Source organism: Balaenoptera borealis (assembly GCF_965194805.1).
Source record: "Balaenoptera borealis genome assembly, chromosome: 4".
NCBI classification, from domain to species: Eukaryota; Metazoa; Chordata; class Mammalia; order Artiodactyla; family Balaenopteridae; genus Balaenoptera; species Balaenoptera borealis.
The window spans coordinates 146943821-146967892 of NC_138861.1; the positions used below are offsets into that span (position 1 = coordinate 146943821).

At 48.6% G+C, this 24072-nt stretch overlaps 1 protein-coding gene across 3 annotated transcripts in view; it reads right to left on the reverse strand.

The window, feature by feature from the left end:
* Positions 1–24072, reverse strand: part of AFAP1 (actin filament associated protein 1) — a 149935-nt gene that overhangs the window by 27059 nt on the left and 98804 nt on the right. For all 3 annotated transcript variants that reach the window (XM_082391441.1, XM_082391440.1, XM_082391442.1), the window contains exons 7-10: positions 22646–22741; positions 19015–19096; positions 12447–12596; positions 4682–4893 (exon numbers count right to left, since the gene is read on the reverse strand). In XM_082391441.1, the coding sequence (XP_082247567.1) occupies positions 4682–4893; positions 12447–12596; positions 19015–19096; positions 22646–22741 (540 nt within the window). The remainder of the gene's footprint in view (positions 1–4681; positions 4894–12446; positions 12597–19014; positions 19097–22645; positions 22742–24072) is intronic.

The window sequence follows — 24072 nt, forward strand, 5'->3', positions numbered from 1 at the left end:
CAGCCACTGCCTGAGCCACGGGATTAACACCGCGTTCACTCCAAGCCTTAATGAGGAAGCTGCACAACGGTTATTCCCAAGGAAATAAAAACCCAAGGTCCTAAGATGCCTCCCAATTATTTTGGGGAAAGGCACTAGGGTGGAAGACATGGAAATTAATGGGATTATTTAAATCTCAGCTAAAAGAAGCTGTTTAGAAAGGCTCCTTAATTTGGCAACAAAATCTGGGGAGCAGGAGCCCCTCCAACCACAGCTCCTTAACCTGGAAACCACATCAGGCCACGGCCCCTGTAGGTCACCAACTCTGGTGGCCAGTAGCCCTTGCTGTGGTCTCCTAAATGGGCCTGAAATGGCAATTTTATTTCCCCGATTAGATGGTACAGAAAATTAACCTACTTTCACTTTCATATTAGTTGTGTTTATATAGGTGTAATATTTATAATCGTTGGGCTGCTTTGTGCATGCTATTTTTTAAGATGTTTGAAATGCTTCCCGGATGTCATCTGCCTAATTTGCAAGTCTGAAATATATCTTTAAGATTTGGTTCATTAAAATTTTAAGCCGTCCTTCTTATGTGATTTAGAAAATTAATTACATTACATTCGTAATGGTATTTCAAATGTCTAAATACTATTGGCTAATCAACTATGTAAGTCAAAGTTTAGGGGAAATTGAGCTATCAAATGTGTGAGTTAACTGAATGTCAAAGAAAAAAGAATATTTAGCTTTTTGCAAAAATTACAACTTTTTTATATAAAGAAAGATCTGTAAGTTTAGCTTCAAGACTTAAAGAAAACTGGGTTTCATCATTATAACCTTGATGAGTTGAACACTGATCAGAATACAAGCAATCATATATACCCCATGGCAGGCACAAAAAGCTCTCGGGAGGAAGAGCCATTGACAAGGAAGCAGTTGTTTTTTGTGTGCTGACAGAATTGGCTACTGATACTGTACAAGCAACAGTATCATATGCGGCCATGGACAAAGTGAATGGATTCCAATTACATACCTTACGGAGAGTAAGAATGTAATCAATGTTTGCTAAATTGAAATGAATTGATTTGAGTGCTTGGATAATAAAAAAATCACAAATATGTTCTCTTCACTGGTCTTTTGTCCTCCCCCAAACGAAATCTATGTTAAGAATGTATCTACGACTGAATCTATATCCATCTATCTATAACTATTTCATCTAAGCATTTTTAAAAGTATGTTAACATAATATCTAAGATGTGGTTGATACTATTACACTGTTAACTGCTTTCTTCATTGTTTAAGAAATTTCCTCGTAGACTTTTAAAAAATAATAACTCTGTGGTGTTGGACTAAAATTAGAAGTATTAGTTACGATCTTGTGGCTTTTAGTATATAAATAGGTATACATGCAGGTGTATACATGTATATATGCATATACGTGTGTGTAAAATGTATAACATAGAAACATGCCTGAATATATGTATATACAAACATACACATACACACAATTTCCTATGACTACTGAAAAGGCCTAGGCGCAATGACACCCCAGTAGCTCTCAGCACACCTTCTACCCAGATCCTGGTTTCTAAATACCATTATCCACTAGGAGTTGTTCACTAAGAGCTCTTCGGAACATGGCTGATTCCAAGAGGCCTGGGGCAGAGAAAAGTACAAGATGAGCCTGGAACATCTTGTTGCATCATAACATGAGGAAAGAGCTCAAAGAATGAAGGGGACCACGGACTGTGTCCCTTTATTACAGGGACATAGCAAAGGCCACATGGCTCAAAGGGCTTTCTGCTGACCAACTCTGTTCATTTGACCAGGATAAATCATGACAATAAAGGATTATAATCACTGATTAAAACAATAACCTATGAACCCCTGCTGATATACATATATATATATAAATGAATGAATAATTAATTGAGAGAAAGGGAAATCTTCCTTAAAGTAGATACTAACTAATAAGGAATAATGGAAGGAATAATGGAATTAGAAAGTCCCCATTTAGCAGCTGTCATTTTAATAACTCTTGTATCAGGGAAGAGTCATTCATGGACGCTAAGAATTAGTGGGTGAAATTGTGAGTGACAGGATATTGAAGGAGTCTCAAAGGATCTTCCCGCATGAAGCTTATTAAAGACAAACGGGAAACACAGTAACTTTGCAGTGGGGAAGCCGTGCAGACATCCCACCTGCGAGATCAAAGTTAACGTCAACAGTCGTGGGACAAACTGACGGGCGTACCTGCTTAAGTGATGCAGTGACAAACACACCACTGCTTCCACGTGCCCCTACCAAGCATGCCTACCCCAGATTCGAATTTCAAGGAAAAATGGCAGATATGCCCAAACTGAGGGACCGTCTACACAGTAATGGCCTGTACCCGTCCCAAGTATCAATGTCATGAAACCAGACGGAGAAAGCCAAAGAGACTGCAGCTGAATGAAACACACCACCTGGGGTTTCCTTCTGCTGACAAGGGACATTATTGGGATAACTGGGAAAATCTGATTAAAATCTGTAAGTCAGATAATTGTATTGCATGAGTGTGAATTTCCTGATTTTGATAATTATACAGTGGTTTTAGTAAAGAAATACCCTCATTTTGAGCAAATTCACACTGAAGTGTTTAGGGATAAAGGGGCAACACGTCTGTAAAAGGTTCTGAAAAAATTTACACACAGACAGAGAGAGAGAAAGAGAGAGAGGGAGAGAGAGGGGAAAAGACCATGCAAGAGATATCAAACATGGTAAAATGTTAGTATTGGGGGAATATGGGTGAAGGGTATATGGAATTATTTGTACTAGTTTCACAACTTTTCTGTAATTCTGAAATTATCTCAAAAGTTAAGATAAAACGGTCTTAGAAAAAGTACAGAATACAACTTTACTGGTCGGATCACTGCATTTCCTAACTGATTCAGGCAAACTCTTTGCTTATGTTGGAACGCTGAGTGTGGTTACGTGTGTGTGTGTGTGTGTGTGTGTGTGTGTGTGCGCATTTGATTCAATAACTGGAATAGGGAAAGGCAGTGAAACACAACCACCATTTTTGGGGGACATGAGGCTGCACCTACAGGGCTGGGAGCAAAGACAGGACAGGGTCCTTCTCACCCAGCTCCGCCCTGCCCCTGCCCCTCCCCACGGGGGCTCCCGTCACCACCCGGTGTCCAGGCCAACGTCTCACTTTTCACCCCCGAATCTAGCGTGTGCCAACCCACAGCGTGTGTCTTCCTGTCCTCGCAGCCTCTCTCAGATCTGCTGCCAGAGCTCTCACGTGACACCTGAGCTGTTTGCATCAAGAGTACAGTTTCCTCATTTACGTTTTTGGCTTTTTTTCCTCTCTCATCCACCCTATAGCTTTCAGCCCTCATAAATGCTTACAAAGCACACCGACTCTAGCCCAATGCTCTGTTTTACAGACAAATAAAGAAGCCGAGAGAGAAAAACAGATTGGGTTGTGATCAAAGTCTGCAACAGAACTAGGACTGGGGCCCAGATACCCTGATTCCAGTCAGGCCTGGCCTCCCTTCTGGGAAGTCAGCCACTAGGGCAGGCTCGGTCCTTCGACCTGTTATCTCAAACCATCCAAACCATCGGGCAAGGAGCTGTGTGTGAGAAAGAACTATGTTCTTAATCTCTTTTTTGTCCCCATCAAAAAAAAGCAGTCTCTGAAACTAACTCCTAACTCCTACCAAGACCTTCCAGGTTGGCTAATGGGGCCCCTCTGATCTTGGTCATAAGCCCATGCCCTTTCCTTCACTGGTCAGTAACACTGCAGTCATTTAGATTACGCTCTGCATCTGATTAATTTAGAACACACATCAGCAATGCCACCAAACCCAAAACATCCTCATTTCTATCAACTGTATAGCATAAATATACTTACATGTACTCCGGAAATTCTACACTCTGATATTTGTGTATGCATGGATATACATGTGTGTGTCTTTGTATCTTAATCATGATAATGCTAAGTGAAAAAAAAAAAGACAAAGGAAAAAAGGTCTGAATTAATATTGGGTAGAAATAAATTAATAATAGATGATAAACAAAAAATTTTAAATTTCAAAAACGAAAGTTTTAAGTGTGTAGCTAAGAAATTAGTTTTAATTGCCTTTCTCTGCTTTCGTGAATAAGGAGGTCTGAAAAAGCAGCCAAACGATAAAATGCATGCAAAGCCAATGGTTCTTAAAAACCAAAGGTGTTCTTTTTGTTCTTTTGTAATCTGGCTCTCTGGCCACTGTCGATAGGCAACTGGTAGTCAGAAAACACCTGCTCCATCTGTGAAGAAGCCCAGAACATTCCAAAGGACAGCTTGAAGGAAATGCCACCAATTCAGAGGCAGACCACGGTTAGGGGAGAAGTTTTACTGGAAATTTTAAAACAAGTTGTTTTGTGGCCACTCTTAGAAAGCAATCTACTGCCTGGAATTGTGTACTGAACTTCCACGCAAACACGAACAGAGAGGGTATCAGACAAGGAGGTGACCTGGCAGGCAGTCTACCGTGGACACCGTGCAGAGAACTGGCTGTGCCGTCCACACGGCTGGGGCCCCTCGGAGAAGAAAAGCAGGACACGTGGGACGGGACAGAACCAAAGCTGCCATCAGCCAGGTGTGAGGAGTTGACGGGGCGTCCAGGCCGGACCCTAGAAGGCAAACCACCGCGAGCAAATGCCCCGTGGCTCCCACCTCCAACACGGCCACCTCCTGGCCGTTGCGAAGTAGCCGGAACGTCAGGGGGTGTTTGGAGTCCAGCCCCGGGATGACCTCGCAGCCGCGGAGCGGGATGGAGACGATGTGGGTCTTCAGGTCGGCCCTGTCCTTGTGGAGGATGAGCTTATTTTCCTTGACGCGGCACCAGCGCTCCCGCCAGCGGCTGTTGGAGAGCACGTTCAGGTAGCCTGCAACGAGAGCAGGCCGGTCAGCCTCCCCAGGAAGGATGCGCCCCAGGAGGCCGCGAAGACGGAACGAACCCCGCACACAGCACGTCTGCAAGTGCAGGCTCCTGGGAGCAGCGAGAGCCGCCACTGCGAGATGACTGACCTCCATCAGCTCTGGGGGCTGAGACAGGACAGGCCACCCAGGAGCCCGAATGCACCGTGTGACGCGTGCCGAGGACCGTCTACGGGAACCCGGAGCTTGCCCGGGGTACGAGAGGTCACTGAGCCGTCAGTGGTTGGCAGGAGAGAGGCTATGAGGACACACTGCCGTCCTCAAATAGCTGAAGGGACCTCACCCAGGAAAGGGTTCGGGTTCATTCCGAGTAGCTGCAAATGACACCACCAGGGCAAAAGTGACAAGACAGGCAGAGTTTGGCTTAACATGAGGAATAAAACTATCTGAAAATGAAAGCTTTCCACAAAACAGGCAGCCCTGGGAGGTGATAAGTTCCCCACCACTGGAAGTATTCCAGCAAATGACGGCAAATCCTCGGGATGAGATTCCTGCCTGGAGGCCAGAGATGCCCTTCCTCAGTGCCCTCTGACTGGAGGACTCTGTCTGACCGCTGAGGTCTAAAGGCCTGAGTCTGATGCATGTGGAATTTCGTCATCCATGCCTCTGAGGCTGCACCACATCCTCAGTGCATTACGGATGGAATGTGATGGAATTACAAGAAGAACTGTCCTCATTTTTAAAAAAAGGAAATCGCCTCAAAGACAAGAAACTGATCGTTTTCACTTGTCACAAACATACGGTGCATTTTTCTGGAAATAACAAGGCATGACAAACAGATTTCACAGGGTGGCTGTGACTTCTGACCAGTCCATAATGCTAGTAAGATGAGGAAGTGAGTGGAATAGCATATAGAGTCCAGGTCAACAAGGAAGAAGGGAAACAAGGATTCCTTAAGTCATTCGGCTGCTCTTTCGATTCATACACACACATACACACACACACGTGCACACATGTGCAGCTCAATAAATAAATAAATAAATAAATAAAATCCTTTCTGATCCTGATTTTTTAAAATGTCTTTCCAAAAGGGATTTGGACGACGCCTTTTGCTTCTTTTCTGTTCTACACCTTACACACTTTATTAGCAATGGATAAATGCTATAAAGGCAAAAACCAAACGAAAACAAAACCCCAAATAGGGGTGTTAGAAGGCCCAGAATGATGCCTTCTCTTTTACGTACAGACATTACTATACATAATAGCTCAATGAATTCACTAGGAAAATGCTTATAATACTTAAATGTACGTTCAGCTGAATGTAAATCAGTTTTGCCAATACATCCTAAAGGGTACCTGGGTCTAAAACTTCAGTTTGGGACACACGTTGCCATACTTGTAAAATTACAGAGAAAATGGAGAAGCAAGCCTATCAGCTCAAGTGCCTGGGACCTGAAGCTCCTTGTATTTTGCACAATTAGAAGGGATTGGAGGGAGGTGAAGACAGGCTGGAGAAGCAGAGTCCAGAAAGAAACGGAGGAAGCTCACACCCTGATCTTCTTCCTTCCTGTTCACGGCTACCCAGCGAAGACCGACCTGAAGCTCTTTTGACAGTCAAAGATGGAAGAGAAAGAGCTGCTATTTTCATTCTGGGAAATACTATTTGTAAATGACATAGTTCTGATACAACTTATTCTTTTTTTTTAAGCTCTACTTAAAACATATAGTCAAATATAATAGCTGAACATCTGAGCAACAGCTATTAGAACTATTTAATATCTCCGTCTATAAGTCATTAATCATGCTGAAGCCCCACATCTTTGGATTTTTATGAAATAGCTGGCAACTGGATCCATCGTAAGTATGTTCCGAGCATGAATGGACACACGTGGCCTATGGACAGTAGGATGGCGTATGATTAAGAAGAAATAAATGGAAGCATGGGACGGCTTTCAACTAACTTAGTCTTCTTGGGCACACAAGGTCGACAGGCGAGTGAACAGTTTGTAGAAGGAAGCACTCAGGCCCAGGGCACTGATGGACGTGACCACTGGGGCTGGCAGAGTGGAGGCTTACATGTGCTCTGGGGCGGGTCCTCACCTGGGCCTTAAGGGGTGGGGCGATCCCTTCAGGCCTGGAGAAGCGGGGAGCGCGGTGAACTAAGACCTGAGACGTCTAGTGACCTGGTCACGGAAAACCTCGGCAGCTACTTGTAGGGGCCTGTCCTTGTTGCAGAAGACAGCGGGGGTCACAATGGGGAAGGAGATGCCAAAATGTTTATTGAGGAATTTAAGCACATCTGCCTTCTCAGGAACAGTGAGGGGATTCCTCTCAACTTCCACAGGACTTCTGGATCTTAGAATTCACCACGTGGGTGCACCTGTCCCCAGCGCAGGGGGGCCGCAGTTTCTGAGTATGGCTCGGCCAGCCACACGAATGACGCATCTCCTGAAGAGGGGAAGGCGCTCATCAGGTTTTCTTCCCTGACCGGCTCACCAAATGCCATGGGTTTCTTGACATGTGAGTCACAAAAGGAATGATTACATTGGACAGATCCACACTTTAGTTAGAGCATGACTTCAAAGGAAATTACCATATTTTAACGCCTTCCTCATAATGAGTTACAGTTGCCCAAAAGGGAAAAGCAAAACGAGAATCACGGTGGGTAACAGGCCTGTTTCTGTAAACAGCAAACGCCACGGAAACAAGCCCACATCTGGCATTTGGCCCCCCCTGGCAGGCTCACCGCCTTCTCCAAAGAGGTGGCCGAAATTCCTACTTTCTGGGTAGGGACCCCGGATGAGGGAGGGACCACGCACGGACATGGCAGGTGGCTCACCGAAGTACCCTGGAGTCAGAGGGCAGGTCCCATGTCCCCTAATATTCTTTCTCCCCGCCACGACACGGCTAGGCTGTGATGGAATCCCTGCCGACACAGGACCCCATCAGCCCGGAGACGATCAGCCTGAGCAGACACCCACCACCAGGTGGTGCCAAAGAGCAGTCGGGCCCCTTCGCAGGCTCGCCCAGGTCAGGTCAGCGCCCTGCTAATAAGGCGATTCCAGTATCATCTGATTTTTTGTTTGCCTGTTCCCACCTATCACGTTATGGTGAGATGTTACGGTATCGTAACCATCTGGGAATCTCGGTTTGATGTTCTGAGGTTATCTTTGCTCCGAATTCTAAAGAAAGAACTCCAAGGCCTCTTGCAAAAGCTTGGTGACAAGTGCGTGTGAAGTTTCATGAGGACGGCCTGAGGCTGACCAAACACACACAACCACAGGAGGAGGGGACAGATGTGAACGCCCCCGCGGTCAGCTGCGCGGGGACCTGGCGCCTCTGGTCCAGCAGCTGCAGACGAGCAGGCAGGGCCGCCTGACCGAAGGGGGGCCCGCGTCCCCTGACTTCTTCTCTAGCACGGGAAGGGCAGCGTCTCCTGTGCTCTGGTCACACTTTTGTGAGGACTTTCACCGAATTGCTCGTCTCATCTTAGCCAGCCTCAGACTGTGATCGGCTGAGAGGAAAGGGGCTGCCGAGAGCTGATCCCCGCTCCGTGACGCCGAAACCCTCCCTTCCACCAGAGGCACGCGCCCTCCAGCGGGCACCCAAAGAACCCGAGACACCCTTGACGTGGTGACTGACGTCAAGAACGCATCCCTCCTCCTTGATCAAATGTCACCTGACCTTTTGTCGGGTGGATTACGATAGAAAGTGAGAGGCATGTAACTTTCCTGCACATCCACCAAAAATCCTACTGCTGAAAACTTCACAAAGTCACAGACCATTAGAGCCAGAAGTGGCCCCAGAAATAACCAGAAGGTCCTTCCAACTAGCCCGGGTTACCCTGCCTCGGGAAGCCCTCCATCCTAGCACCTGGGGACCACTCCTTTCACTCAGCTTCTGTATTTCTATTATCGATATTATCAATGCCACTCCTCTGGCATTGCCCTCATGTCAGCTTGACTATGTCTGGTACACTTAGGTTTTTTTCAGGTGAACAAATGAATAATAATAGCGACCATTTACTGAGCATAAATTATGAAATAGGCAATGAGCTTAATGTTTCATGATTTTATCCTCAATTCTAAGGAAAAGAAAGTAGTTTAAGTATAAGCCTATTTCATAGGTGGGGAACCTGAGGCTCAGAGAAGCGTGCGACTTGCTTAAGTTAATTCATTCAATTAACAAGTGTTTACTGAGCTGCTATTATCCACCAGGCTGTGTGCTCGGTGCTGGGAACACAACTGGTGGGTGAATTCGACCTGCATCTTAATCCAGTAATGAGAGGAAAAAGCTGGAAAATTCAGTGAGTCAAGATTGTTAGATGCCCTGAACTGACTGAGCACAGGATGATACGATTAGCCCAAGGTTTCAAAACTCCCACGGGGTGGCCCGCAGGGATCCAGAGGAGAAGAAGGTGGACAGTCGAGAGGCTTGTGGACGAGTCCAAACAGACAGACAGAAACGGGCTGGGGAAGAGAGAAAAACGTGAAAGGCATCTCCTGATGCCTTTATACAGTGACAATACTTCCGGAATTCCTGAGCACTGGAGGTGGGAAAACAAAGGACCCATCTTTGCTTAGGGGTTTGTGTGCAAGTCTCGGATCATCTTAAGAGTCCAAGTGGCTGTTTGGGGAGCGGACCCGGCTGGGACTAAGCGCAGCAACCGCTGGCTGAGGGCCCGAGAAAGGGGTGAGAGCCAGGCAGGACAGGCGGAGCGGGGGGGCTGGTGCGGGCGCCTCTTCCCACCCCGCCTGCGGGAAATCTGCAGAGAACCCTCTCCTACCTGCCGGCATTTCTCCTGCACACCCAGAGCCCCAGCTGACTGGGCTGCATCTCCCAGAAGAGCTGGGATTTGGACTCAGCTCCCAGTTGCCCTGGGGACGCTCTCGTCTGTGCCCCGTCCGCTTGGCACGCTGGGCAGGATGGGGGTCTTGGGCCTTCATCCAGCTACGTTTCCTGCCTGAGACTTGGCACCTGTCCTAACCTAACTGAAGACAGTCATTCTCCCCCTCGACTTCTCCAGAGACCTCCCCCCCCGTCCCCTGGCCCAGCAAAGAACTAGAGGACAATTTTAAAACCTTGTGGACAGAGGATGGTTCCTTAGTGGAGGTGAAAGATGTCCACTGAGAGCCGGGCGGAAACCCTCAGGTGATGGTGCAGGGCCGCGGCTGCACCAGGCCTGCTCTCTGAGCAATTCCACTGCGCCTTCAGGCCAAGTGCCCACACGGCTGTTTATGAGGAGTCCTGAGGGTGGCGAGCCCTGGGGGACGGTGGGGGGGACGGGGAAGACCTGTGCTGCAGGACAGCGACAGGGTTGGCCAGCGGGCCTGGCCGTGTGACTCAGGGCAAGTCCCGCGACCTTCCCGAGTTCGGTGTCCTCACTGTAAAAGGAGGGGTCTGGACCACAGTTGCTAAGTTGCCTTCCATATGAATGTTTAATTGTTTTTCATGAAAGAACCTCTATTTCCTTCGCTGACCTAGGGCAGTTTTAAGAAAAAAAAAAAAAAAAAACCTAAAAAAGGAGTTCCCTTTTTGTTGGGTAATTCCGTCTTTCCACTTCTAACCCCTAACTCCTATCTCCTCTCCAGGGCTAATGCCAGAGGGAAACAACCGCAGATCACCCAGTGCTGTGAGCCGCTCCAGGAAAGGCAGAGGGCCACAGGCCGCTGGCGTCCACAGCTGCCCCGCCCCTGCCCTCCCGCCAGGGCTCTGTCCCGCTGGCTCACCTTCTGCAGGGCGCTTCTTCTCCACGGAAAGGGCATCAGTCAGCGTGCTTCTGTGACCCGACGCCGTCAGACCAGGGGCAAGTTCACGACCTCTGCGTGCACGGGGGCTCCCAGACCGCTGGCCTCCATTTGGGGTCACCATCTCCCCTTCCAGCTGAACCCACAGGCGGGCGCTTCATGGGGGCCTCCCTGGGATGGCACCTCAACCCCGAGGGGCCTCGACCACTGCCCGCCCAGCCATCTTCCACTCCACACGCACTTCTGCACAGCACCCCTGGGGGTTACCGTGCCACCAAAAGTCTGTCACGACTTCCTAGGGTCACGCCTGTGAGGGGCTGCGAGTCCCCCCTGCCCTCCCCTCGGAGCCCCCCCACCCCAAGTCTACCTGCGCTGCACTCCACAATCGACCCTTCCTGCCCACCGGCACAGCTCTGGGCTCACGCCGCCCTTTCAGCACAAGCCACACCCTGGGACGTGATATCGGCTGAATAAACGCATTTTTGCGTGTGTGGCCCAACTTAGGCACTAACGGGCGGCATCCAAATGCTGTTATGTTTTGGCATCCTCAGTTACCCAGAACCGTGGACAGAAGAGATGCTCAATGAGAGAGGGAAAAAAGAGAGCGAGAGAAGTAAACAGCGAGCACACACAAAAGGCATTGCGGGACTGACGTGTGATGTGCCCTGTGGTCCGCAAGGGAAAGTACAGCCCTCTCTTATTTTTCTTAAAGGGTAAATATCCATCTTTCAGCCTCTAAAGCGTTTCTCCTTAAAGGGGTCGCATGTTCTCGCAAACGCGGTTGCCTAGGAAACACTGCGCATGTACGGTCTCACTTCTCCAGGGAGGTGGTCCCTGCGGTGCCTCCGTGTAAGTCACACCCCCGCCAGACTCTCCCGCTGCCCCTCTCGTATCCCCGCCGGGTTCGTGACCAGCGTCAGTCACCACACGTTTGTGTCCGTGACCCCTGCCTCGGGCCGCCCCCCGGGCGCTAGAGTGGGTGCAGCGGGATCGCAGGAGCCAACTGGTCATCACACCCCCCGCCCCCCGCCCCGCGGGCGCAGCCCCACCGCCAGCAGCTGCCCAGAGAACACTTACTGGACGAAGACCCATGAGGGGAGGGGGTCAGCCGGCCCGACTGGACTGGAGGCGGAAGCTTGAGAAGTGGAGCAGCCCCAGAAAGCTGAGTCGTGTGACGTCAGGCCAAGGGAAGGGGCTGCCAGGGACCCTGTAAACGCTCTTACACGCCTTACACACCCCCCTCCGCTGGCCAACCGCCCACGGTACGTTTCCCTTTAGAGACGCTTAAAAGGAATTTGGGCGCTTCCCTGGCGGTCCGCTGGTGAAGACTCCGGGCTCCCAAGGCAGGGGGCCCGGCTTCGATCCCTGGTCCGGGAACTAGATCCCGCGTGCATGCCGCGACCAAGAGTTCCCATGCCGCAACTAAGGAGCCCTCGAGCCGCAACTAAGGAGCCCTCGAGCCGCAACTAAGACCCTGCACAACCAAATAAATAAATAAGTAAATAAATAATTATACAACAAAAAATAAAGTTAAAAAAAAAAAAGGGATTTGGAAGAACCTCATGGGATCAAAGAGAGAATTTGTTTTTTGTTTTGAGAGAACTTCAGAGATCATCTCAAACCCCTGCAAGGCCTTCATTAATAAGCAGTAAAATATAATCCATTCTCCACAATTTAACTGATCACAAGACCAATGCAAAAGAGCCCCATCAGTGAGACTTAGAAGAACATGATACAGAGGTCTCCCCGGAGAGGGTCTCCGCGTGCTCGGGGAGAGGGCGCAGATCTGGCAACCCCACGCACCCCCGTCTTACCACAAGTAGGCACATCTTCCTCCGCTGAGGAGGTCTGTTCATCTGTCGATGGCTTTTTCTTTCCCAAACCGATGATCTTGGTGATTTTTTTCCCAGTGACTTTAGACACAGTTCCCTTGGCCTCTGATTTGGAACTTTTTTTCCTCTTAACTGTGAAGAAAGGTGACAACAAAAGAGCATGTTTCAACGATAGACTTTAATTGAAAAGAAACATCAAAATGAAGCATGACTCATGGCCGATTTTCTTTCCCCAAATTTCTACTTACTGAGCACCTGCAGTGCATCAGCTACTCGTCTAGATACGAGAGGACACAGCAGAAAACAGGCGCTCCCAGGAAGCTTGTGTTCCACAGCAGGCTGAGAACACACACACACACACGCACACACGTGTACACACGTGCTCACACGCACACGCACACACACCCCCGAGGGAGGTCGGATGATGGAAAGGCCTTTGTAGACCTAAACTAGGGTTACGTGGTACAGTGACTGGGCCGTCAGGAAGCAGAGGAGCTAAATACCAATACAAGGCAGCATCTGTGCAGAAACCCGAGGGAAGAGCCGTCCGGGCAAGAAGAGCATCAGCTAACACAGAGCCTGTGACGCTGGAAGGAGCCGGACATGTCTAGAAACACAAGACAGGCTCGGGCAGCTGCAACCTGGCCTGCACAGGGAGGGGTCCGGTAGGTGAGGGGGCAGGGGGACTCAGCGAGCCTCCACCAGCCCCTCACTGACCTGTCAGACTCACACGGGATTCCGCCCCATCCGGAGCTCTTAGACCAGCAGCCTGCATTCCAGCCCCGTGTGTTCTGTTTGGCCTGCAGTGCTAAACCGTATGCACAAAACTCAGGAATGTTTTGCATGAAGATGAATGACTTCTGGCTTCCCTTGGAAAACGGGAAGGTCTGGTGACTCTGAACCCACATTTTGGTAAGCGACGGCGGGCGGGGACAGGGCCTGAGAAGCCGCAGCCGTGCGCAAGGACCTACGTGCCCAGCTGACGACATTCCCCGGACCCCAGCCGACTGAGTGCCAGCGGCCGGCTGCTATCCTGTGTCTGACCCGTGGCGGCAATCTGCTCTCTCCAGCTCCTGCGGGCTTTGTCTACGACCTCCGACAGAATCACAGGGGTGGGGACCAGGCGCAGAACCAGAGTGGACGCTAAGGATGTGTCCAGGACTGAGGGACAAGACCCCTCCCGCCAGAGCACTTCTGGGCAGGTGAGCTGTCACCTGAGGGCTGTTCTGTGCCTGGTGCTGGGACCAAGGGCCTCGCTCAGTGTGGATGGGCTGGGAGGGCCCTGGAGGGACCCACAGCATCAAGGCCAGACACCATCACCTGAACCCCCGAGACCCCCAACAGCCCCTGCTCGGTCCTCTCCAGGAGGACCCCTCACCCCTCTGTAACTCAGAGGGTGGCACGGACCTTTCGGAAAATGTAATGAAAGTCAAGAATTCCTTCCCCACCCCTCTCCCTGTGGACACAGAACATGCATGAACATCACACAGGATAATTTCAGAGGAAGAGGATTCAGGGATGTGAGATTATAAACTATGGGCCTCATTCCTAAACCTACCCTCTAAAAGCGTATGCCCTCCCCCCTCCTTTCTACCACATGAGCTGCTCTCACTGGGGGGCGGGGAAGCCGTCCCCTTCTCTAGTTCCACTCTGCCACCCGCCCCACGCCCAGGGAACGAGGCCAGCGCGCATCCGCCCACGCCCGGGCCTGCCTCGTCTGGGCTCTGCAGATCTTCTTCCCCCCACCCCACCCCCCGGACTCAGTGAGGTCCCGTGAGGCCAGTCACTGTGCTTGAACATTTATTTCCTCTCCAGAAAGAAACGACAGTTAACAATGTCTGAGGCAGGAGGTGCTACATTATAGTTTTAAAAAGAAGCCGCACTACATTTCAGGGTAATCAGCACTACGGACTGAATGTTTGCATCTCCCCAGAATTCACATGTTGAAGCCCTAACCCCATAGTGTGGCTGTATTTGGAGATGGGGTCCCTAAGGAAGCACTGAAGGTTAAATGAGGTCTTAAGGGTGGGGCCCTGATCCGACAGGATTGGTGTACTCGTGGGGAAAGGCCACATGAGAACACAGTGAGAGATGGCCGTCTGCAAGCCAGGAAGGGGGCCCTCACCAGCACCCAACACTGATGGCACCTTGATCTCGGGCTTCTGGCCTCCAGAACTGTGAGAAATAAACTTCTGTTGTTTAAGCCGCCCAGTCTGTGATATCTTGTTATGGAAGCCTGAGTTGACTAGTACAAGCACTTCTACATTATTTTAAACAAATCAGGTCATATTAGAAACACAGAACACAGGACTGTCACTCCCACCTGCTCCTGACACTCTCCCACCACACGCAACCCCTTGTAAAATAAAGCACCAAGAATCCACTTTAATCTCTTGGTCTGAAGGCACATCTCCTCCCCAGTTGCCATCAGACATGGAGTCCGAGGTTGGAATACCGGTATCATTGATTTCAGTTCAACCAAACCCACAGTGAAAGCAGCAGTGGATGACCCTTCTTAGCTGTTTCTAAAGAGCCTGAAGTTGGTCTTTGACCAGAACCCCACTCAAGCTAATAAGCTTTAAAAAGAGAAGATCCTCTCAGCGAGGACAGTCAGTGCCCGGAAGGGACCTTCTGCAAAGCTCAGGAGCACGAATCAGTCCTTCCCTGCATCTCAGAGTGACAAGTGAGAAAGCCAGGATGTTAGATTTACTTCCAGTTTTACTAGGATTTGCTCCTGTTGGGAAAGTACTTGCTGGACTCTGGCTACAAAGAAAGGACATAATAAAGACTTTTAATTCCTTGAACGTCCACTGCTTTTTTGCAAAAGCAAAAGTGAGGCTGTCCTTGGAAGAAAAAGCCACAGGATGTAGGAACGTGAGAAAGAAATCACGAGAATATGTTGATGTTATTCAATAAACAAAACTCAGAATTTAGCACACATAATAGAATTACGAAGAAAAACCTAAAAACTCAGAACTCTCAACTCACTGAAGCTGTACAATAGAAAGGCTGCAGAGTTTAAATGGCATCAGTGTCAATGTGGTGCGCTGGGGTGGAGGCGGTGTTGACAGGCACTGAAGCAAAGCTAATTCGCAGCATTTTTAAAGCTGTAAATGTCATAAACCCAGATGGTTCCCTCTTATCCTACATAAATGGGAGTGTAGGTGTTTTGGTATTTAGGCAGGTGGGAGGAATATCATCAGACTACTGATTTGCTAAGTCTACCAACAGACCCGTTAACCTGTGATTAAATGGTACACGTGCTCAATGCGAGTTGGGGAGAGTTGTCACTTCCACGCAGATCAGCCCTAGGGACTCAATTCTCTTTGCTCATGTCAGCTGCGGTATCTGTAGGAACTCTACTAACTTCACCCCAAATCCCACCATACTGGCTCATTACGTGCCAGGGCCTGACACCTTGAAAGAAGAAACCAGAGTTTTAGAGTCATTGCCTGTGGCTTTGGTCACAGAATCTGGATGGTGTCCATGTACAGTTGACAGTCTAACATTTAGGAGAAGCTGCAGGAGTTGGGGATTACTCCCATGCAACCAGCAGAGAAATCTGTCTGAGTCACGACATGGCTGGGATCAAGGGAGCTTTACTAGAATTTCTCAATTACAAGCTAATCAAGAGAGCGCAGCAAGGATAAAAGCTAAGGTAGACGGTCAGAATGTATTTAGGCTGTTAGCTTCCTTCAGTGACTATTCATTGGGGGTCTACTATAGGCAAAGCACCATTGCCAGGCAAAAAGTGTTTGAACCAAGGTCACCTTTACAAAGCACAGAAGGCTGCTCTTGTTAAAAGGAAACAGAAGACTATCAGATGCAGACATATTCACTTACCTGTATATCTAGACGTATATATCATTCTGTAGAACCTAATTTCATGCAGGGGCACTGGGAGAGGAAATCACAAACAAGAAAAGAGACCAGCCAAAGCAATGCCCGCTGAGCCTTGGCATCTGAGCAGGAACCCTGAGATTGTATGTTGTTCTGTTTCAGGGCAAAACTTAAAGATAGCTTTCCTGTCTTTGATTACACATAATGTGCCCTGTGAAGACACAGATGATACCTTCCACTGAATAACTTCCGATGGGAAGAACTAAAATTACACTCAAGATACAACCGAGTTAGAAAATCACATGGGCCAAGGCAGAGATCACGACCCTCTGGCGTGAACCTTGAAATATCACAATAGCCCAGATGGTTTAGGCTCCAAGATTCTTAGCGGCCGGAATTGCTATTTGGTTTAAGGCCAGGAGACCTCTGTGTCTCTCTGAGCCAGAAGACACCTGCACCACCCCAGCGACTGAGTGCAGTTGAGCTGGGCAGGCAGAACTGCTCACCTGGGAAGCACAGAGGCTTCTGGCCTTGCACAGGGAAAACTTCCTCACCACCCACTAACCCCACCCCTCCTCTGGGCCCACACACTGTGCAGGAAACTAGAAGTCAAGCCACAGACTAGGACAAGATGTGTGCAAAAGACATCTGATAGAGCAGGGGTCCCCAACCCCCAGGCCGCGGACCAGCACCGGTCCGCAGCCTGTTAGGAACCAGGCTGCGGAGGAGAAGGTGAGTGGTGGGCAAGCGAGCGAAGCTTCATCTGTATTTACAGCTGCTCCCCATCACTCGCGTTACCACCTGGATGATCCCCCGCCCCGGCCCCGTCCGTGGAAAACTTGTTTTCCATGAAACTGGTCCCTGGTGCCAAAAAGGCTGGGGACCACTGTGACAGAGGACTTGCATTCAGAATAGATAAAGAATTCTCAGAAGTCAGTACGAACAAAAAAATCCAATAAGAATATGCAAAGATAATAAACGGCTGGCAAAAGAGCACACTAAAAAATGTTCAACATTGTTAGTCGTAGGGAAATGTGTTTTAAAGTCACAATTACACAGCACTACACACCTATCAAGATGGCTAAAATAAAAAGAAAAGGACAAAACAAAACAAAGACGACAATAAAAGGCTGGTGAGAAGGCACATGAATGCCTGTGACCACAAGAGTCCCACTCCGCAGTATCAGCCGAGAGAAATGAAAACGTGTTCACGCAAAAGCCTGTTTGTGGATGTCTACGACGGCTTTACTTGTAAACCACTCAAACCTGGAAGCAGCCCAGCTGTTCTTCAGTCGGGGAGTGGATAAACTAACTGGTCCATCCACACTGGAATCCTCTCAGCCTAGAAAAGGGACAGACCATTGACCCACCACGTGGACACATCCCAAATGCAATACACTGAGCGAGAGAAGCCAGACCCAGAAGGTTGCCCGCTGTATGATTCCACTTACAGGACAGAAAACAGGCCAGTGGTTACCAGGGAACATTTTGGGGTGATAGAAATGTCCTGCATCTCGATTGTGATGAAGGGTACATGCATGTGTTTGTCAAAGAACCGTACACCAAAAAGGGTGAATTTGACTCTATATAATTTACACCTTTATAAAGCTGACTTTAAAAAAAAAAAAGAATTCAGTATTTGTACCCCCATGTCCATAGCAACATTATTCACCATAGCCAAAAGGTGGAAGCAACCCAACTGTCCATCAATGGATGACCGGATAAACAAAGAAACGAAATGTGGTCCGTCCACACAAGGGAATATTATTCAGCCTTAAAAAGGAAGGAAATCCTGTCACGTGCTACAATGTGGATGAACCTTGAGGACAGCATGCCGAGTGAAATACGTGACATTAGCCAGTCACGAAAAAGACAAATACTATAGGATTTCATTTATATGAGGTCTCTAGAGTCATCAAAAATTATAGAGACAGAAAGTAGAATGGCAGATGCCAGGAGCGGGGGGGGAGGGTAGAATGGGGAGCTAGTGTTTCGTGGGGACAGAGCTGCAGTTTACAAGATGAGGAAAGTTCTAGAGACCCATGGTGGGGACGGCTGCACACCACTGTGAAGATACTTAATGCCGCTGAACTGGGCTTAAAAATGGTTAAGACAGTAAATTTCATGTTATCTGTACTTTACCACAATTAAAAAAGAATTTTTTTTAATGAACGTGAAATAAAGATATTTTCAGACAATCTTTTTTAAAAAGATCAGAAATCTCATTTTAAGGATGGGGAAACTGAGGCTCACCAAAGAGGAAACACTTGCTCACAATCTCACTCTCCAGCAAAGGCAGCGTTGGGATGGGCACGTGGGTTCCCGGTCTCATCATCCAAAGCTCTTTTCCCTGAAAATCATGTCTCCCAGCAAGATGCTGGCGGCCCCCCAAAGCAAATTTGTCTCAGTGGTAAATCAGGTGAGGAAGTAACCTGCTGTAAGTCATAAATTAAAATATACGCAGGGCCCATATCAAAACAGTAGGAGAAAACCTAGGCCAACGTTTGGAAGGACTGAAAGAAAGACACGGAGGAGTAGTATCAACTAAAGGGGTTTCTCTGGATTTCTGCGGGTGTAACACAGAATGATGACATCTGCATAACTGAATTACCGAGGACATTTTCCATATAGAGTTTACAGACCCGGCTGCAGTGCTTCTGTTTTGGGTTTTTTTTTTGGTTTATCTATTTTTGGCATGAACAGAACTCACCTTGTTCTTTTCCGTTACACACAGCAATTCCATTTTCTGTAACACCTTCCCCATCTGAGCTTGGTCTCTCTGAAGACAGTTTCTGTGAGGAGGATCAAAAGATTAAGTTATTCTTACAATGGCCACACTGACCAAGTGATGCATCATGGACCCATCAAAAGTCATCTCAAAAGCGAAAGAAAATGTGGGCCACATTCCTAATCATCTGGAGACAGGGCTCAACTATAACACGGACTATCTGGTTGGTTTGCTACAAGAGCTTTAAAAACATCGAAAGAACAAAGAAAAAAGTCGCTGTGATTATATTAACACATGCTATAGTACCAAGCTTGTTTCAATCAAATCACTTTTTCTTGCAAATAATTTTGAAAAAAATATTGGGTTGGCCAAAAAATTTGTTCGGGTTTTTCGTAAGATGTTACGGAAAAACCCGAACTAACTTTTTGGCCAAACAAATATTAGGAGTACATAAAATATTCCCCCTCACCAAGCCACATTATCCTTCCAGAAATAAATCCTACGCCATTCATTTAATTTCCTCCCAGCATTCACCAATAACTGGGCGAGTGTCAAGTATCTGCTCATAACAATACAGTCAGAATATACACAGAGAGATGAGTTACTATAAAAACCATCAAAGGGCACAGGGATACTTGTAATTATTTTAGTCCTAATATATGGATTTGAGGAGCATAATTAGGACTCTAGGTTAGTATCAGGAGAAGAGACATAGTTCTTCTATGAGCAGAACCTCTTCCATTCCAACCAGAGACCCTGTGGAGTCACAGTGAAGGAAATGGCTCCCGAACACCCCTCCTCAGAACCTCAAATTACACCCCAGGGCCACAGAGGCTGGCCAGCAGGGAGACAATCAAAATATCCGGATGATACCAGAACACAGGGACACACACGCTCACCTCGTGATAAGGGGTCCAGGCAGTGCTGGGCCAAGATGGCAGGCAGGTGCCAGTAAACCCCAGCGGCACCGGCAAGAGCCAAAGTAAAAGAATTATGGCTGGGCTTCCCTGGTGGCGCAGTGGTCGAGAATCTGCCTGCCAATGCAGGGGACACGGGTTCGAGCCCTGGTCTGGGAAGATCCCACATGCCGCGGAGCAGCTGAGCCCGTGAGCCACAACTACTGAGCCTGCGCGTCTGGAGCCTGTGCTCCGCAACAAGAGAGGCCGCGACAGTGAGAGGCCCGCGCACCGCGATCAAGAGTGGCCCCCGCTTGCCGCAACTAGAGAAAGCCCTCGCACAGAAACGAAAACCCAACACAGCCATAAATAAATAAATTAATTAATTTAAAAAAGAAAAAAAAAAAAGAATTATGGCTTTAGTGGGACCCTAGTATGTGCCATATTCCAGTGATAGTAGGACTGAAAGCCCAGCTCTCAGGCCAGGAAGCGACCCTGGGACCGGGTCAACAGGTCCAGCCAGGCACTAACAACACCACCTTAGAAACCAAGATAGTAAAAGAGAACTGCCAATTCCCGTGTGAGTGGGTGAAAGAACAACCCTGACGTATTGCTGATGAGAACCAGCATCAAAGCTTGAATAGGATCAAACTTCTGGAAAGTAACTTGCTTAGCCCCATGAATCAAAATCTTTAAAAATTCTATCCTTTGGTCTAGTAAGCCAGCTTCTAGGAATCTTTTCTCAGGTAATAGTCAGAGAAGCAGCAAAGATTTACACAAAAGTGTCAGGTTACTTTACACGACTCAAAAAAGAAAAAAAAGAGCCTAGTTGGGGGGGGGGGTATATAAATAATAGAGTTATATGAATTTGATATTACTCAGGTGATAAAAATGCAAACATGCTTGTTGCATGTTATGTGTTTTCAAAAACCTGGAAAACTGCTAACAGTATAAAGGTTAACTGAAAAGAAAAAAGGAAAAAGCAGCATAAGAAATTTTATGCATCAAATTATCCAAACTGTAAAAGAAACACATGAATAGAAAAAAACTGGTTTAAAAACATGCAGAGGTTTGAGAGGAGCTCTAGACTCCTAAGTGACTTTATCCATCCTATTTCTGTTTCTTTACTTTCTAAATTTTCTGCAGTGAACAGGCATTAGTTTTGTAATCAGGAAAAAAGAGAAATAGGCCTGCTATGTCACAATACCAGGGTGAGGGTTGTGAGGTTAACTTTATATGTCAACTTGGAGGGTGTCTGTGGGTGAAACTAACATTTAAACTGGTGAACTTTGGGGCTTCCCTGGTGGTGCAGTGGTTAAGAATCCGCCTGCCAATGCAGGGGACATGGGTTTGAGCCCTGGTCTGGGAAGATCCCACATGCCGCGGAGCAACTAAGCCTGTGCGCCCCAACTACTGAGCCTGTGCTCTAGAGCCCGCAAGCCACAACTACTGAGCCCGCGTGCCACAGCTACTGAAGCCCGCGCGCCTAGAGCCCGTGCTCTGCAACAAGAGAAGCCACCGCAATGAGAAGCCCGCGCACCGCAACAAAGAGTAGCCCCGGCTCACCGCAACTAGAGAAAAGCCCACGCGCAGCAACGAAGACCCAACGCAGCCAAAACTAAATAAATAGATAAATAAATAAAATAAATTTTAAAAAATAAAAAAATAAATTGGTGAACTTTGAGTAAGCAGATTGCCCTCCATAGTGTAGGTGGGTCTCACCCAAGCAGTTGAAGGTCTGAATTAAAAAAATAAAAAATGGGTCTCCCAAGCAAGGGGTGGTGGGGGGCAGTCCTCCAGAAGACTTCACCTGCGCCATCAGCTCTCCTAGGTCTCCAGCCTAAGGCCCCAAGATGCAGATTTTGGACTTACCTGTCTCCATAACCTTGTGAGCCAATTCCTCATAATAAATCTCTCAGTATGTATATAATTCTATATGCAGAATTTTATTTTTATTGAAATTTTATGTATATTTTATAATATATATAAAATTTGTGTACCCATACATACATACACACCCCACTGGTTCTGTTTCTCTGCAGAACCCTGACTAAAACAAGAATAGACAAAAAAGGATCTGTTCACTGGTAGGGAAGGGGCCAAAGAGGGAGAGCTCAGAAAGTTCCTGAGACAGAGGCTACCGACAGAACACGGTGGGGCAGGAAGACAGGGATCTCCATGGAAACGAGATCTCTGCACATACAGGCAAACAGAGCTCCATCAGGGACAGACAGCAGGAGTGCCGGGTTCACGCGCTCTGGCAGGAAGGGCTAGCCCTACCCACCTGCTGCGTGCTCACGGCGCCCAAGTACAGAGCAGAGAAGGACGGGAAGTGTTACGCGTCTGTTGGGAATAAACCTCTGGGAAGGTGCACTGACGAAGCACCTGCTGTATTCCAGAAGAACACAGAGCTGCCTGCGGATCTCATGCTGCTGTGTAACAGCAGGTGACCTTGATCACCTCACAGGTGATCCTGTGCCCCCTTTACAGCCATTCCTGCATCTACAGCTGGGAAGGATAAAACTACCCATGCAATCTGTAAAACAGCTAACCTGAGCTTCGTACAGAGCAGGCAGAGAGGAAGCAGGCCTGCATTATTTTTTTCCTTTTTTCTTTTTTCAACCAGAAGTGCTGAAATATCAGAGGTGGTATGAAAACTTCGAGGAAGGCCCGAGTTAACTGTAAGGTTAATTCCTAGAAAGAAACACGCCCCTTACCTTCTCCAGTTCTGCCTTGTGCACCGGGGAGCTGGAGGGGGGAGGACATTCCGAGTCTGCTGGCCCGCTGCAGCCGCTGTAGATCTCTCTGACCACCTGTGGTGAGTGCACAAGGGCAGAGATGGTTACACAAGGGTCCAAGCAGAGGCAGGAGGTGCGGTAGGAAAGTCCGAGGGGTCAGAGGCATCTGGATTTAAGCTCCAGGATGCCAGGCACTCGTTTGTTCATTCTTTCACTCCTCATTCACCGAATGTCTATCCCATCCTGGTACTGACAGAGGTTCTGGGATACAGAAGGGAACGGTGTACGTGAGAGTCCTGCCCTCATGGGGCTTCCGCTCCAGTAGAAGTTAGATACCACGATAAACAATGAATATCACCAAAAAATGGAGGTAAGACAGCAGTCAGTGCTACAAAGAATAGAAGAGGGTCTTTAACAAAAAGGGGTGGCTGATTTAGATCAAGAGAGGCCTTCCTGGGATGACACGTGAGCTGAGAGCTGAGCTCAACGACCAGAAGGATGCAGCCGCGTGAAGAACCGGCGGAAAGGGTTCTAGGCAGAGGGGACAAGGTGCAAGGTCCTGTGGGGGATGTGAAGAGCTTACGGAAGACCCAGAGTACCACGGGCCAGGAGATGGGCTGGGAGGGGCCAGCGGGAGCTCAACAGGCTGATGCTCTTGGCCGTGGATGGAATGAGCCACCGGGGGAAGGGGGAGACAATGCAGGACGGAGACCCAGGAGAAGACCTCAAGCCGGTCAGGACATGGGGTGGAGCCAAAGGAGAGAAGCATCTGGAAGAGTCTGAGATGCAATGGACAGGGAAGCCAGAAGCAAACCAGAAGAGCTCACTTCCAAGAAGAGGGAGCAGGAAGGAGGGAGCTGGGAGAGACAGCAAGGCAGATGGTGCCCAGAGGAGTGTGTCTGAGGCAGGTGGAGGGACTGGGAGGGGGTGGGCATGGCCGGAGGGGACACCTAGGGAGGAGCTGAGTGGAGGAAGGCCTCTGCAGAGACAGGAGGGGGACGGGGCTCTAGAGAAGCAGGGGAGGATGCAGGAAGGCTGGCGCAGGCGGCAGCAGGAGTCTGAGAAGGCGCCTGACTGCTTTGTGAGGCAAGCACATCAGTACTGGCCGAGAGACGTCCCCTCTCCGACCTCAGCGTCCTTACTAGCGAAGGAAGGCGTTATCAACATGACCTGCCTTGTACTTACGGCTGAATGAAGAGAAAACGTGACCCTGTATGCAAGATGCCTCAGCCAGCACCTGCACGTGTACATTGAAGACATGGTGGCCGCTGTCACCAGCACCATCATCACTGCCAAGCACCTGTACGGTTTATGCTGAGAGCTCAGAAAGGGATCCTGGCCCAGACCCGCAGGTGTCAGGACCATCTTGCGGCACTACTGGCGATCACAGCCACCCCTGCGGCCAC